Raw genomic sequence first — 14350 nt, 5'->3', positions numbered from 1 at the left:
GACAAGGATAAGAAATTGACTGAGCAGGCTGCCAGCCCACATCTCGCAAATTTTAACACAAATACAAATCACTTGGGGAGAAAGCGAAACACCAGACTCTAACCCAGTCAGCCTGGGGTGGGGCTGAAAGTCTGCATTTCTAACAAGCTCCCAGGTGCTGCAGATGCTGCTGGCCCTGGGGGGGCCACTTGGAGCAGCAAGGGCCTAGCCAACTGGATTGGCTGTGGAAGGGAGGCAGGTGGAGGCACACGTGTGAGTTGCCATGATCTGGGGTATAAGACGGCTGAGTGGCAGCTGCTTGGTGGTTACCGGTGGAGGTAGCTTTGTAGGTGCCATGGGGCTGAGCTGTGGGCTCTTCGTCTGCCTTCTGCTCTGGGGAGGCACAGAGCTGTGCTACCCCCAGCCCATCCAGCAGGCTGGGACCCACCATCCCCATCCCATGCCATCTAAGCTGCCGGTGGTGGTGGAGTGTCTGGAGGCCCAGCTGGTGGTCACTGTCAGCAAAGACCTTTTTGGTACCGGGAAGCTCATCCAGTCTGCAGACCTCACCCTGGGCCCCAAGAACTGTGAGCCGCTGGTCTCTATGGACACGGAAGATGTGGTCAGGTTTGAGGTCGCACTGCATGAGTGTGGCAACAGCGTGCAGGTGAGGCTTGGGCCCCCTCGGTGGCCCTGGCTTTGGTGGGAGGATATGGAAGGTGGCCAGTGATGGGGAGTGTTGATGCTTAGTGAGGGTGGGGCTGGGGTGGGTCCCTTTCACTTTGTCGGGAGTGAGGCGGGAAGCGCACCTGAGGCTTGAAGGTGGGCATTTGTGGGTTTCATGGGGGTGAATGGGGGGGGGGAGCTCTTGCCTCTATTTGCCAAAATTGGGTACGTGGGTTGGGGTCCAGGCCAGGCTCACCCCCACTCCTCAAGTGGGTTGGGAGGCACAGATATTCAGACTACAAGGAGGGGCCCTCCAGCAAGGCAGAGCTGGGCACAGATTGCCAGCTGGTCCATGATCCCCTGGAGCAATCTCCTGCCACCCCACAGAGAGCCTGGCCTCCCCTCTGTCATCAGGCCCCCGCTCCTGCCTCCCTGACCCTGGACTCTTGGAGTCTCGGTAGCTCGGCTGGGACGGGGACAAGCTCGGCCCAGGAGCCCTCCAAGGAGCTCTGGTCTTGGGCGCCTTGTGACCTCCTGGCCCCTGTATCCCTGGGGAGAGGAGAGGGAGGCCAGAGGGCAGCAGGAGTTATTTTTAGGGAGTTATTCTAGCTGAGTAACTCTCAGACTGTGGGCACTAAAGTCACCTGGGGAACATTTAAAAATCCTGATTCCCATAGCCCCTACTAAATCGCAACAGTAGTGGGAGCCAGACATCAGTATCTTCCGTGTGTGTGAGGAAGATCAGCCCTGAGCTAAAGTCTGTGCCAATCTTCCTCTGTTTTGTATGTGGGATGCCACCACAGCCTGGCTTGATGAGGCAGGATGCACGGTATGTAGGTCCACACCCGGGATCGGAACCGGCAAATCCCGGACCACTGAAGTGGAGCGTGGGAATTGACCACTACAGCTGGCTCCGAGACATCAGTATCTTTAAGATCCCAGGTGACTCCAGCATGGAGCACGGCCTGGCCACTCCTGTCTCTGGTGGCAGCGTTTCCCAGTCTTGCCTGATAAGCATGGCCCAGGCTGGCTCCCTGTGCAGTCCCATGGGGCCCATGCTCTGTCTGATGCCCACTGTCCTGAAATTCTTAGCTTTTGGACAGGGGGCCCCACATTTTCATTTGCACTGGGCCCCACAAATTATGCAGCTAGTCCGACTGGGGCACTCACTGATAGAAAGCTAGGACCTCCCCTCTGAAGATTGAGTGGTTGAGGCCTCCCAGCCAGTAGGGCCCAGGTGCCCTCCTGGGAAGCTGGACTGGAATGTGCAAATTGCCCCAATAGCACCAGCCTGGGCTCTTCCTGCTCCTTCGGTGAAATGGCTTGAGGATAGGTCAGACCAAAGGAGGGCAACTAAAGTGTTAACTGCTGTGGTGATGAAGTAAAGGTCCTGGAACTTTCTGGCTTCTTCCTGGGGACTTCTTAGCCCCAGGCTTCTCCTGAAAAAAGAAACTGTCTTGGGGTGGGGGTGGCAGCCTGAGAAGAGGAGCCTCGTCAGGTCCAGACCCCTGCCGCGATGTCAACACCTCAGGGTGGAACAGACTGAGGAGGAAGGTGGTACCCGGTCAGGCTCTCCATGAGTCACCGGCAGAGCGGGCTTTGTCTCCAGGGCCTGTGTTCTCTCCACCTCAGCGGGCTGCCGGTGATGCTGGCAGGGTTAACCCCATCCCTCCCCTTCAGGTGACTGAGGATGCCCTTGTGTACAGCACCTTCCTGCTCCACAACCCCCGCCCCGTGGGAAACCTGTCCATCCTGAGAACTAACCGCGCCGAGGTTCCCATCGAGTGTCGCTACCCCAGGTCAGTGTGGGACCAGGCCTGTTGCTGCCCGCACGTGGTGCAGAGGCGCCTCAGCAGCACGTTGGCCTCCTGGCGGAACGGCTGTGAGCAGGTGGAAGGGCTGTGGTCACTGCCCTCAGCCCCTGGTGGGAGTCGGGGGCCTGCTGAGTCTGCTCGGAGCCTCTGAAATGCACCAGGGCCTCAGCTGCCTGGGAGTGGAGGCTGCAGGTCTGTCCAGCCCGGGCCTCCCAGAGTTCAGAGTCTTTCACTAGTGCAGGGGTACGTTCCGGGCTCTGAACTTGGCTGTGGCAACCAGCAACTTGCCTATGGCTTCTCCCAAGACGCAGGTGCAGGTGGGGAAGAGCCTCAAGCCCTGAGCACTAAGCACGTGCCTGTGAACTTGAGCACTGAGATGGGAGGAGGGTGACTATGCCCAGTGCCCGGCCCGGTGCTGGGCTGAGGGCAGTGCACAAGCCTCCATCCCTGCCTGCTCCTCCGGGAGGAGGTAGGGGAGATGGTGCTGAGACCATGAGGGCACAAGGGGTAGCCTCATGCCTGGGGAGGGCTTCCCAGAACAGATCCTGGGAGGGGGCTCGGGGACAGGTGGTCCGGGCAGAGCCACTCACACCTGAGGAGGACAGCATGTCACTGATCGGGGCTGCAGCCTGGGGGCCTGGAGCTCAGGGCCCCCTCAACAAGGAGGGGGACAGGTGGGCTCTAAATGCCCATCAGATGCAGTGAAGGTGTTCAGGCTCACTCTTCAGTGAGTGCCCCTTCCGAGGACCAAGCAGAGTGGGTGAGGACTGTTTCTCAACTGAGAAGGTGAGCTGGTAGCTGGTGCAGAAGATGGATGAGAGCTGGTCCAGCTGGGAGACTGGGATGAGATGAGTTCTGACCTGCAGCAGCAGGGCTGGAGGGGGCCGACTTGAGGGAGTTAGGGGGAACTGGAGGAGCTCAGTGTCTGACCGTGTTGGGTGGAGGAGACGGAGGAGCCCAGGGCAAGATGCCCAGCTCGCCCTCTTACTGGCCGGAGAGGCCGAAGCTCTTCTAGGACCACGGCTGTCGCTCACATCAAACTAGCTCTGCCTGGGACTGAGCTGAGGACGCTGGCTCACCCGATGGCTGCAGACAGGGCAGGGTGGCCTGCCACGGGCTGGGAGGCTTAACCAAGCTCCAGCTACCCAAGGTCTGGATCTGAGCAGATGCGTCACTTGGATGTAGCCTCTTCCATGGGACCCGGTGGGTTCAGCGGGGCAGACATCTGGAGACATTCACCTGTTCCCAAGGACCTTCCTGCCCCAGCTCAGGCTGTCTCAGTGGCTTCTCAAGAACCAGAGGCCTGTCTGCATTTATGTCTGAAGGACCTCCTTGTCTAGGACTCACCTCAAGGATCCTGAGTGGTGCAGAGACGGCCTGCTGCCTCAGGCCCCACACCTGAGCCTCCAGGTTAACCTTAACGAGGAGCAGATCTGGGTCCAGAAACTAACTGGATGTATCGGTCTTCACGCTGCAGCCCAGGTGTCGTCATGGCTGGGTTGGTTGGGCCCACTCATAGATGTCGAGTTCAGGAGATCAAGGGACAGGCTCTGGCTTCAGGTATGTGTTCAACAGGCTTGGACCAGCTGCCTGGACAAGCTACACCTGAGGCTCTGCAATGAAGTAGAAATTAGACCTCCTCCAAGGTGGGGTCAGATGGGGTGAGCCGGGCCAGTGTGGGCAGCCGCTGTTCTCTTCCCAGGCAGGGCAACGTGAGCAGCCAGGCCATCCTGCCCACGTGGGTGCCCTTCCGGACCACGATGTTCTCGGAGGAGAAGTTGGTTTTTTCTCTGCTCCTGATGGAAGGTAAGCAAGGAGGGCTGGCAAGGGGAGCTGGCAGGGAGAGTTCTGGCAATCTTGCATCCCTGGCTGTGCCTTTCAGAGGACTGGGACACTGAGAAGAGGTCCCCCACCTTCCAGCTGGGAGAAATAGCCCACCTGCAGGCCGAAGTCCACACGGGCAGCCACGTGCCACTGCGACTGTTCGTGGACCACTGTGTGGCCACACTGACACCAGACCGGAACGCCTCCCCTTATCACACCATCGTGGACTTCCACGGGTGAGGGCTGGGCTCCCATTCTAGAGAACCTTTGTAACAACATGACCGTGCCACCTCCCTCAGCCTTTAACCCTATTCTTCACCTGTTCTCTTCACAGTTGTCTCGTGGATGGTCTCTCCGATGCCTCTTCTGCTTTCAAAGCCCCCAGACCCGGGCCAGAGACTCTCCAGTTCATGGTGGCTGTGTTCCACTTTGCTAATGACTCCAGAAACATGGTAATGGTTCTTTTTGATAGCTGGGAATAAGACTTGAACCATAGGGCGGGCTCACCAGGCTTGCTCTCTGCTGCGGTCTTTCGCTAGCCATCTCCTTAACAACTGGACAGCTCTGCCCCATCCTAGCAACTCCACAAACTTACCAAGTAGATAAAGCCATGGGCTCTAGTGAGATCCTTAAGGAGAAGGCACAGGTGACTCAGAGCCCTAGGAAAGTAGGAAATCCATGTGGATGGCGTGTCAGGAGTCCTGGAAATAGAACAAACTAGGAGAAGAGGAACCCAGGAGATTCAGCTGACAGCTCAGATGGGGACCAACAACCATGGCATCTGGGGACCAGGTCACTCACCCTGTCCTTGTCAGGGTCAGTAGGGCCAGAACCCAGATGATGGGTTTAGTAAAGGAGTTGACAAAAGCAAGTGTCCACCTTCCTGGAGCTTTCTGGAAGTCAAGAAAGTGGGTATGAACTCTTACACAGGCTAGCCTCTTGAACTTCACCATAGGCTAGACCAGTGACTTTTTTTTGAAACTTGAGTGCATCAGCCACCTGGAGGGCTTGTTGAAGGAGCTCGCTGGGCCCCATCCCCCGGGTTTGGTTGAGTAGGTCTGGAGTGGAGCCTAGAATCTGCATTCCTAAGTCTGCAGGTGCATGTTGTTTGGGGCCACCCTTTGAGAACCACTCAGCTAGAAAGCTCAGGTTGAAACTAAGGGAGGTGGAGGAGGAGGGAGCCACCATGTGGCCTGTTCCTGATGGCTGAGACGGGGACAGACGGGCAGGTCAAAGGACTGGCCTCTAGCCAGAAAGTGCCAGTAGAATCTTACAAATAAAACGTAGCTTTTAAACAAGTTCCCCAAGATAGGAGTGGGGCATGTTGAAGGCTGGAATCGCTGGTCAGGAAAAAATGATTAAAGCAGGCGTTTTCAGGTCTGGCTCTATACTAGTCACCTGGAAAGGTCAAAACTGATGCTTGCATATAATACCATACATTTTCACTCAGTTGGGGTAGGGCCTAGCATCACCTTTCCCCAACATCTTATGAAAGTCTTCAAACATTAAGTTGAAAGAACTTGACAGCAAACACCTATGCACCTACTGTCTAGGTTCTACCATTAATTGTTTACTATCATCCATCTGCTAGTCTATCTTGTTTTACTTGGAAATGCATCAAAAATCACTTAAGCTCCCAGGTGCCTCTAGTAAGCAGCCAGATTTGCAAACCACCGAACCAGAGGCTCCTACGGCTGGGTGGCATTAAGAGACAAACTGGATTTGTAGAAGAGAACATCGTTGCTGCCTCGCCTTGCCCAGCAGTTCTGTCCTGAGAACAAGTTGCTTGATATAGACTGGTAGTCAACAGCAGGAGGAGCATGAATTGAAGCTATTGGTGACGTGTCCTGAAGCTTCAGATGGCAGGTCCTGGGTTGAATGGAGCTGGGGATAAAAGAACAGACTCGAAGAAAGGGCCCTGGTCCCCACATCAATGACCTTGGGTCCTAGGGTAGAGGATCCTGGTTGGGGTAGAGAGTTGACGTTGCCTTCAGAGGTAATCCTGTGGGGAGGAGGAGGAATGGATGAGGTTTCATACAGGTGGTGGCCATCACCATGGGTGAAACTGGAGCTGGTATCTGCATGTCCAGGGATTGTAGGGGGAGTAACCAAGAGACCAGAGGACACTGCTGATCAATGGAAGGTAGCCTGAGCTCAGGGAGGGTTCTCCTTCAAAGGTGGGTGGGATGGCCTGGCTGACTCTTGCCATGGCACAAGGGAGAAGGAAGGCCCTTATTCAAAAGCTAACAGGGTGGGCCGACCCAGTGGCGCAGCGGTTAAGTGTGCATGTTCTGCTTTAGCGGCCCGGGGTTTGCCGATTCTGATCCTGGGTGCGGATGTGGCACAGCTTGGCATGCCATGCTGTGGTAGGCATCCCACATATAAAGTAGAGGAAGATGAGCACAGATGTTAGCTCAGGGCCAGTCTTCCTCAGCAAAACGAGGATCGGCAGCAGTTAGCTCAGGGCTAATCTTCCTCAAAAAAAAAAAACTAACAGGGAACCACCCTAGGGTCTTAGGCCCCAGTTAGCATCAGAAAAATGGGAAGAAGCTGAGGATAAAAGCAGTTGCCTTCCTGGAATAGGGAATCTAAAGGACCCTGAAGCCCTTCTCTGGTGGGGCAGATGGACGGCAGGTGGCCAGAAGCGTATCCTGGCCTGTTCAAGTTCCTGAAATGGTTTCCCTGTCTGCCGGTGCACTTGGCCACTAGGTGGTGGCCAAGATTTGTGGCTCTGCAGAAGGCTTCAGAGAGAAGGGGGTGGAACTTCATGCCCTGGCAGGGTCGGTAGGGGCCTGTGGAAGCCCTACCCAGGGTTTGAAGGGGAACCCCTGGCTGGGGATGCCTCTGCTAAGAGGACCCGGGCCCACCTAGGCCCTGGCTCTGTCAAAGTTCCCCCTATCCCAGGGGGCTGGATGGGAATTGGCCCCTATGGGCTTGATCCCTGGCTCTGTCCTGAGGTTCTGACTTAGTGGGACCAGGGCTGGGCATGTGAAGTGACTAGACAAGTCTGGAAAAGACTGGGGGGGGATACAGGTGATGGGTTCCAACTTAGAATCCAACTGGCTACTTGCTCTGAAGTTTGGGGCAGGTTAAACTCTGAACCTCTCTTGCCTAATCTCTAAAATGGCTCTTCCCACCCCAAAGGTTAAGGTTTATGTAAGAAGTGGCTTATTATAGTCAGTGGCACAGCCTAGAACTCTGCCTGGTCATAGCTGCTCTTACTTCCAGGTATATATCACCTGCCATCTGAAGGTCACTCTGGCTGACCACGTCCCAGACCAACTAAACAAAGCCTGTTCCTTCAGCAAGTCCTCGAATAGGTGAGACCAGATGGGACAGGGCTGGGGCAGAAAACCAAATCTGCCACCCTCGTGTCTATCCCCTCAAAGTGCACATTATCAGCAACTGCTTCTTGCACGCGACATAGATGTCTAACCCTCGTCTTTCCCTCTCAGCTGGTCCCCAGTAGAAGGCCCTGCTGACATCTGTCAATGCTGTGGCAACGGTAGCTGTGGCACTCCGGGCCATTCCGGCACGCAGTCCCGCACAGTGAGACAGTGGCACAAGTCTGCTTCCCGCAATCGCAGGCACGGTAGGTCTTAGGACGGCCGCAGGGCTGTTGCTCTCACCTCAGTCTTGGGTAGGGGGACATTCTTCTCCCTTGTCGCCTGTTTAATGCTGCTCACCCCTAAGGGGATGCAGGCTGGGGCTTTCTTACATAAAAGTCTTGGGGCTAAGTGGGGGGGCCCTAAGCCTCCACCCAAGTGTCAGCCAGGGCAGCTCTGCTGTCATCCTGGGATTCTGACCCACAATTGCGGGTAGGGGAGAATGCCGCTCTTAGAACAAAACCTTACCAGTCCAGCCCACAGAGGCCCAGCAAAACCCCTAAGCCGATTCCTGGTTAAGCGACTAAGGTGAGCCCTGGATGTTCTTGTCTTCCAGTGACAGAAGAAGCAGACGTCACGGTGGGGCCGCTGATCTTCCTGGGAAAGGCCAGTGACCGTGCTGAGGAGGGGTCGACCTCTTCTCCCGCCTCCGTGATGCTGGGCCTAGGCCTGGCTGCAGTGGGATCCCTCACCCTGGCTATGGTTGGCCTGGGTCTCGCCAGGAGGCGCCGGGCTGCTTCCCACCCTGTGCTGTGCCCCGTGTCTGCTCCCCAATAAAAGAAGAAAGTGACCTCTGGGGTGGAGCATAGTGGCTACTGGGAGGGGGGCAGACCGTAAAACAGCGCCATGGGTTCAGAAACCCAGTCTAAGTGCAGCTGTGCCTCTAGTGTCTACACAGTGGAGAGGCCAGACTGGCTTGTGAAGGCAAGCCAGCACTTTCCTGGCTTTGGGTAACACGTCCTTCCCGGGGGCAAGGCTCATCTTCCCAGGGGCAACAATAGTCCTGTGTCTCTAAGGGGCTGAGATAAAAGCTGTTGGGGCTGGTGGGGTCCACCCAACTTTTGCCCAACTTCTAGGCTGGCCAAGTGTCTTGCGTATCTCCGGGCCCAGTGGATCTGGCTCTGGGGGTGGTGGAAGGAAGGAAAGAACTTCTAGTCCCCTTCTCTAGGGGCAGCGGGCAGAAAGCCACATGTCCACATGCCAGAGGTCCAAGGGCCAGAGGGGACCGGGTCTAGGGTAGTGGTCTGAGCAGGGCTCACCTTGCAGAGAAGCACTTCTGAGGGTGGTGAGCGTGCTGTGGCCAAGTCACTCTGAGGTGGGTGCCTCGGCAGGGCTGGGACCTGCTTCGGGCTACCTGTCACCGAGGGGAGCTGCCTCTCAGCCTTTGCCACCTTCACGTCGGTCTCCCCACAGAGGCTGCTGTCCTCCCCCAGGTCCTGGCCACAGCCCCTGGGAGTGCTCAGCAAGGGAGTGAAACCCACGGAGCTTGTGGCGCCCACTGCAGGGCAGGTGGTCAAGCTCCCTCTGCTAGCGCTGTGAAGGCCCTCACTGTGGCCTGGCCCTTAGCTGGCTCCAACCTCACCCAGACCCCACTTCTTACTGAGTGAAGGTCGTCTTCGCTGTGGAATCCCAGCTTTGCTAGTTACCTGCTGTGAGCCCAAGGGTCCTCAGAGGCAAAACAGGGCTGGAACCTTCTGGGCACAGTGGTTAGGCATAAACTGATCAGAGCCAAACGGCTCTCAAATACACGCAGAGCAAGGTTTTGTGTGATTCTGGGTCTGGGAGGTGCAGGAAGGCCCTTGACCTAGGTCCTTGCCCCTCCAAGTGTGGCCTGTGAGCACCATTGGCATGACCTGGGGATTTGTGGGAAGGGCAGAGTTGAGGGTCCCACCCCAGACCTAAGCCTCTATGTCTTGACAAGATCCCCAGGTGACTCACACGTGTGTTGAAGTGTACTGGGCCAGGGGATTTGCATCAAGAAGGAATCATGCCCCCAAAGCAGGTTATGGTGTGCTGCATGAGGCAGTAAAAGACTAGGGGTAGGAAGGGTGGGCTTCCTGGAGGTGGCGGTCTTAGAGCAAATCTTCAAAGACCTAGCAGGTCCTAGCTGGACAAAATGGGGGAGATGAGTGTGGAGGGAGGTGAGAATGGGGAGAACCTGTGCCCTGGGGCAGTGGAGGGCCTCGATGTCCAAAGAGGGGAGAGGGAAGCCTCAGGGCTGACGATGGCAACGTGGAAAGGACACTGAAGTGCTCTCAGTGCCATGGATGGACCGTCCCCGTCAGGGAAATGAATTGGAGGAGCAGAGAAGGTAGCCTGGAGGCTGAGAGAAAGCCAGCCGGGCTCCCTGCCCTTGTCTGGCTTGCAGGTCACCTCATCCGTAAGATGGGGGTAACAGGTGACAAATAGAAATCAATCAAATATATTGGAGTATATGAGGAAGCCATTTGGTGTAAACCTAATTCGGCCTGACTTTTTCCAAAGGGGCCTGGTATGGCCATTGAGCATGCATTGTATATCTGCTTTAAGCATTTCCTATGGCAAGAATGAATGCCCTTAAAAGTGCAACTCCCCACACACACATTGGCGTTTCCTTAAGGATAAGCATCTCTCCCAGGTTAGGAACTGATTGCTGTGCTCACCTGTGACCACCCAGCTCAAGACAACAGACCTGCCACCCTGTTGTATCCACTGAGACAGCAGACCCACTACCTGCTGCGTCCATCAATCGCTGTGCAGACAGAGCAGTCTTGTGACTATTGTAAAAGGGACATTTCAATCATGTGAAACATCCTCTTTGGGGGTATATAACCACTCTGTCACCCCACTTCTTTGGTGCCCTTCCTTCCTTGGGGAAGGAAGGCCCTGGGCCACGGTCCTCACATTTAGGCTCAGAATAAAGTCACCCAAATTTCCATTTATAGGTTGGTTATGGATTGTTTTTGTTGACACAGGACTGTCTGGAGGTTGTGAGCAGGGCACTTGGTGGTCTCCTGGTCCATGCACAGGACTCTTGGGGCCAGATGGCCTGTCTCACCTCCCCCCCCCAGCTCTACCCCGACTCTGTTTCCTCTCTTAGCATCGTCCTGCTTCAGATGGGGGAGTTCTTGACTTCAGGGTTATCGTGAGGACTAATGTGATACTTGGTACCCAGCATGTGTTCAGTTGGAGCTGCTCTCTAAGCTAGGGCTACTCCCAAGACATCCTGGGGGACTGTCCCTGCCACAAACACGCCTCCATTATTTGCCCTCCTGTTCCCGGGTGTTGCAACATTCTGGAAACTCATCTCTCGTTCAGCTTCTGCTGTCCTCAGCAGAAAGAGGAAGTGGCTGTGTATGGTGTGGGGAGGAAGTGTGACTAGGACATGACCCTGAGTGTCAGCCCCAGGCAGTTCCAGATGGGCCTCAGCTCAGGCTGAACCTGGCCCCGGTCAGGGCAGGAGAGGCAGCCGCCGGCAGTAACGTCACAGGGCCCTGCTTTCCGACCTCAAGGTGGAACTTGAGCAGGAAAGGGAGGGAGATGGCAGGCAGCCAAGTGTTGTCCCAATTTCTATCACCTCTCCCTGTTGTTTGGGGGAGCTTCCCATTATATCCTGTGCAACTCTCGGTGAATCAACACTTTGTGGGTTTAAAATTTTGCTTTTGTGCTTCCTGGTAGCCAGGGAAAAAAGGGAAATGAGGTATGTTAATGGACAATGGGGGGAAAATCATGATCATATAAATACAAAATGAAAATGTGTCAAACATGTTGTTTTAACTCATTCACTGAGGGAAACTGTAAGATGGAAAAAAACTGGTTCAAGGGAGAATTCAAAGACCAGACTTCTACAAAGCTAATCAGGAAAGGCAGAAGTGAATTTGCCGATAGATGCAAAAATGGCTTCTTCCATAGGGCGGAAGTCAATTGCATCTCTATACAGAAAAGAATCATTTGCAGTCATTTGCATGACTATCAGTTTTCTGCAATTCACAGAATTGCAAAATACCTTAGTCAAATACTAGGAAAGGCACCAATTTATGGACTCAGATAATCTGGGAAGGTGACAGCCAGGAATCTTTTTGCCCATTTCAGACTTTTTCCTGATAGTTGTTAGATTTGTCACGTATTTTTAGTAATAAATTCTAAGCAACTCCTAGGCTAGTGGAAGTTTTCAGAGGGAGGTAATACCAGCAGAAAGATAGCACTGCGTCTCCCAAGATAACATTGTGCCCTCAGCCCTAGGCTAGGAAGCCTGGCTTGTCCACACACCACAGCTGACCCCTTGAGCAATTCTAGATCCCAACCAGGGTGCCAGAGCATTAATTCACAACCAGAACAATAACTACGGATGAGGGGAACAGGCCCAGTGCGATTGCTGAGTGTTAAACTTCTCTGATGAGTGAACTGAGCGCACGTCAGTTAATTTCAGACCTGCAGCAAGGGAACTCGAAAGAAGGACGAGCCAGTTCCAAATGTGTTCCAAGGGGCCGGAACTTACACAAGGCAGTGCTGTTTCAGGAGGCTGCTTCACTCCTCAGGGCTGCAAAGCCATCACGCTTTTGTTGACTGTGTGGCTCACACCAGGGTCCGGAGCCGGCACCTTGCCCAGAGATGCCAGGTGCTGTGTCTTAATCAGAAATAATGAGCAAGGCAGCTGTGGCTTCTAATCAGCCAATCCCTCCAGCGTGTCAGATGGGGGCCAATTAGCAGAGGCACCAAGCAACAGAATTCTGCCTTCGCAAGCAAAACATCCAAAAGTGCTGAGCCCCTTCGCAGCGACACTGGACCCCAGCGTCTTACCTTTCCCCAGCTTTACATTGGTCTTTTCTTGCTCCTGGGTGAGCCGGGGCTGGTTCCAGGATTGGAACCTCCCGAAGCAGCAAGCCCTGACACCTGGAGTGGAGTTCAAGGACTTTTTTTTTCGATCTAAGTTTCTTTGGCCACCACCACTCCCCACGGCCAACAGCCACATTCTTTCTTGGACCACGTCATTCATTCTCAGTTGCTTGGCCTCGAAGGCCTGTGGGCGGCACAGACTCCAGCCTTTGAGACATTAAAAAAAAAGGCTCCCCTTCTGGGGAGACCATTTAGGACACAGCCCCTGCCAGGAATGTTTCAGCTCCTGCGCACCCCGAGGCTTCGTGCCTTTGCACAAGGTACACCTAAGCTGCCCTACTGTGTGTGGGGGTGGGGGGTGGGGGGGCAACTTCACATTTTTCTAGTAGAAAAAAACGGCATGAGTACATAGGAAATTTTAAAAAATTCTCAGCTCATCCCCGTCCTTCTCGGAGCTTCTTAGGTTTCCTCCCAGAAACTTTCTATGCCTGCAAGCCTGGCTGTGCATTAAAAACAAACCCCCAAAACACAAATAGGTGCCCCTCTGCTCTGAAAGTTCCTTTTTTACTTGACAATAGATCTTGGCCACCTGTTCCATCAGCACCTGTGTCTTCCTCATTCTTTCTACCCAGTGTTCCCTGGTTACTTGCCCAGCCCGCCTCTGCAGGGCAGGTCAGCGGTTTTGGGTCTTTTCCTATGTATATTGGCTTAAAGTTCTGTTTGCAAGTGGCCAGTCCTGTTTTCCTCCTTTCCAGCTTCCTGAGGGACATCCTGCTGCAGCCTCAGAACACAGCGCACTCACTCTTTCCTGGCTAAAACCGAAGAGGCCGTGCCCCGCCCCCCGCCACTTGCTGCTGCCCTATTTTGCTCCCTTTCACGATCAGAACTCTTTATTTTTCCCAAATAAAAATAGTCTTTCTTTTCAGGTTATAAAAATGGAACTATTCATTGGGACACTCAAATGATACAGGAAAAGGATAAAGAAAGTGAAAAATCACCTGCTGTCCCCCCACCCCGAGCTGTTACCTACCGTGTGGGCTAGCATGCTTCAGACACACACAGCTGTGGGCAACCTTATGTAAGTGGCGTCATCCCACACGAGTGGGTGTATCCTCTGCTGGCCCCTGCCCCCCGGCCCCCAGTGTATGGAACACAAAAGTTGTTCTTGAAAAAGTTGTCTACACTCCCAGACTGCATTCCTAGCCTTCACAACCACAGACATCTGCTCCAGCCCCTACCTCTCAATGGAAACCACTCTGTGGTCACCAATGGCCTCCCTGTACCTAAGTCAGAAGTTGGAGGCCTTTCTTTTTTTTCTCTTTTTTTGAGGAAGATTAGCCCTGAGCTAACATCTGCTGCCAATCCTCTTTTTGCTGAGGAAGACTGGCCCTGAGTTACCATCCGTGCCCATCTTCCTCTACTTTATATGTGGGACGCCTACCACAGCATGGCGTGCTGAGCGGTGCCATGTCCGCACCTGGGATCTGAACTGGTGAACCCCGGACCTCTGAAGCAGAACGTGCAAACTTAACTGCTGCACCACGGGGCCAGCCCCTTGGGACCTTTCTTGAAGTCAGCTGTTCAACTGAAAAAATGAGCCCAGAACTGGGAGGCCCTCCCAGGGGACCAGCTGGTTGGGCCTCTCAGAAGTGTCTGTCAGCACTGAGCACTGCCTTCTGGGACATTCTCCTTGGTTCTCTGCCATCATGCTCACCCAATGTTCCCCAGTCCCGCCTCTCTCCAGACACTTCTATCTCTCACCTGTTCTTCGAGAGTCAGAGTTCCTCAGTCCTGGATTTCTCTTTCTCATCCTCTGTGGTCCTCTCAGATGAATTCATTGCCTGTGACTCCTGAATCCCTGTTTCT

General features: G+C 54.5%; 1 protein-coding gene across 1 annotated transcript; it reads left to right on the top strand.

The window, feature by feature from the left end:
* Positions 1–334: 334 nt before the first annotated feature.
* Positions 335–8446, top strand: ZP3 (zona pellucida glycoprotein 3). The gene is made up of 8 exons (XM_046668159.1): positions 335–646; positions 2326–2444; positions 4162–4265; positions 4342–4519; positions 4618–4735; positions 7512–7603; positions 7739–7875; positions 8226–8446. The coding sequence occupies exons 1-8, from the start codon at positions 335–337 to the stop codon at positions 8444–8446; spliced, it is 1281 nt and encodes a 426-aa protein (XP_046524115.1).
* Positions 8447–14350: the final 5904 nt, after the last annotated feature.

This window comes from Equus quagga, chromosome 7 (assembly GCF_021613505.1).
Source record: "Equus quagga isolate Etosha38 chromosome 7, UCLA_HA_Equagga_1.0, whole genome shotgun sequence".
In the NCBI taxonomy this organism is placed as follows: domain Eukaryota; kingdom Metazoa; phylum Chordata; class Mammalia; order Perissodactyla; family Equidae; genus Equus; species Equus quagga.
This window is presented reverse-complemented; position numbering and strand designations above follow the sequence as displayed.

What these genes read in the sequence shown, in the direction of transcription:
- ZP3 (XM_046668159.1), top strand. Translation starts at nt 335, where the DNA reads ATGGGGCTGAGCTGTGGGCTCTTCGTCTGCCTTCTGCTCTGGGGAGGC. An exon ending in TTCTCTGCTCCTGATGGAAG is followed by an intron (nt 4,266 to 4,341) that starts GTAAGCAAGGAG and finishes TGTGCCTTTCAG; the next exon opens with AGGACTGGGACACTGAGAAG. An exon ending in TTCCCGCAATCGCAGGCACG is followed by an intron (nt 7,876 to 8,225) that starts GTAGGTCTTAGG and finishes CTTGTCTTCCAG; the next exon opens with TGACAGAAGAAGCAGACGTC.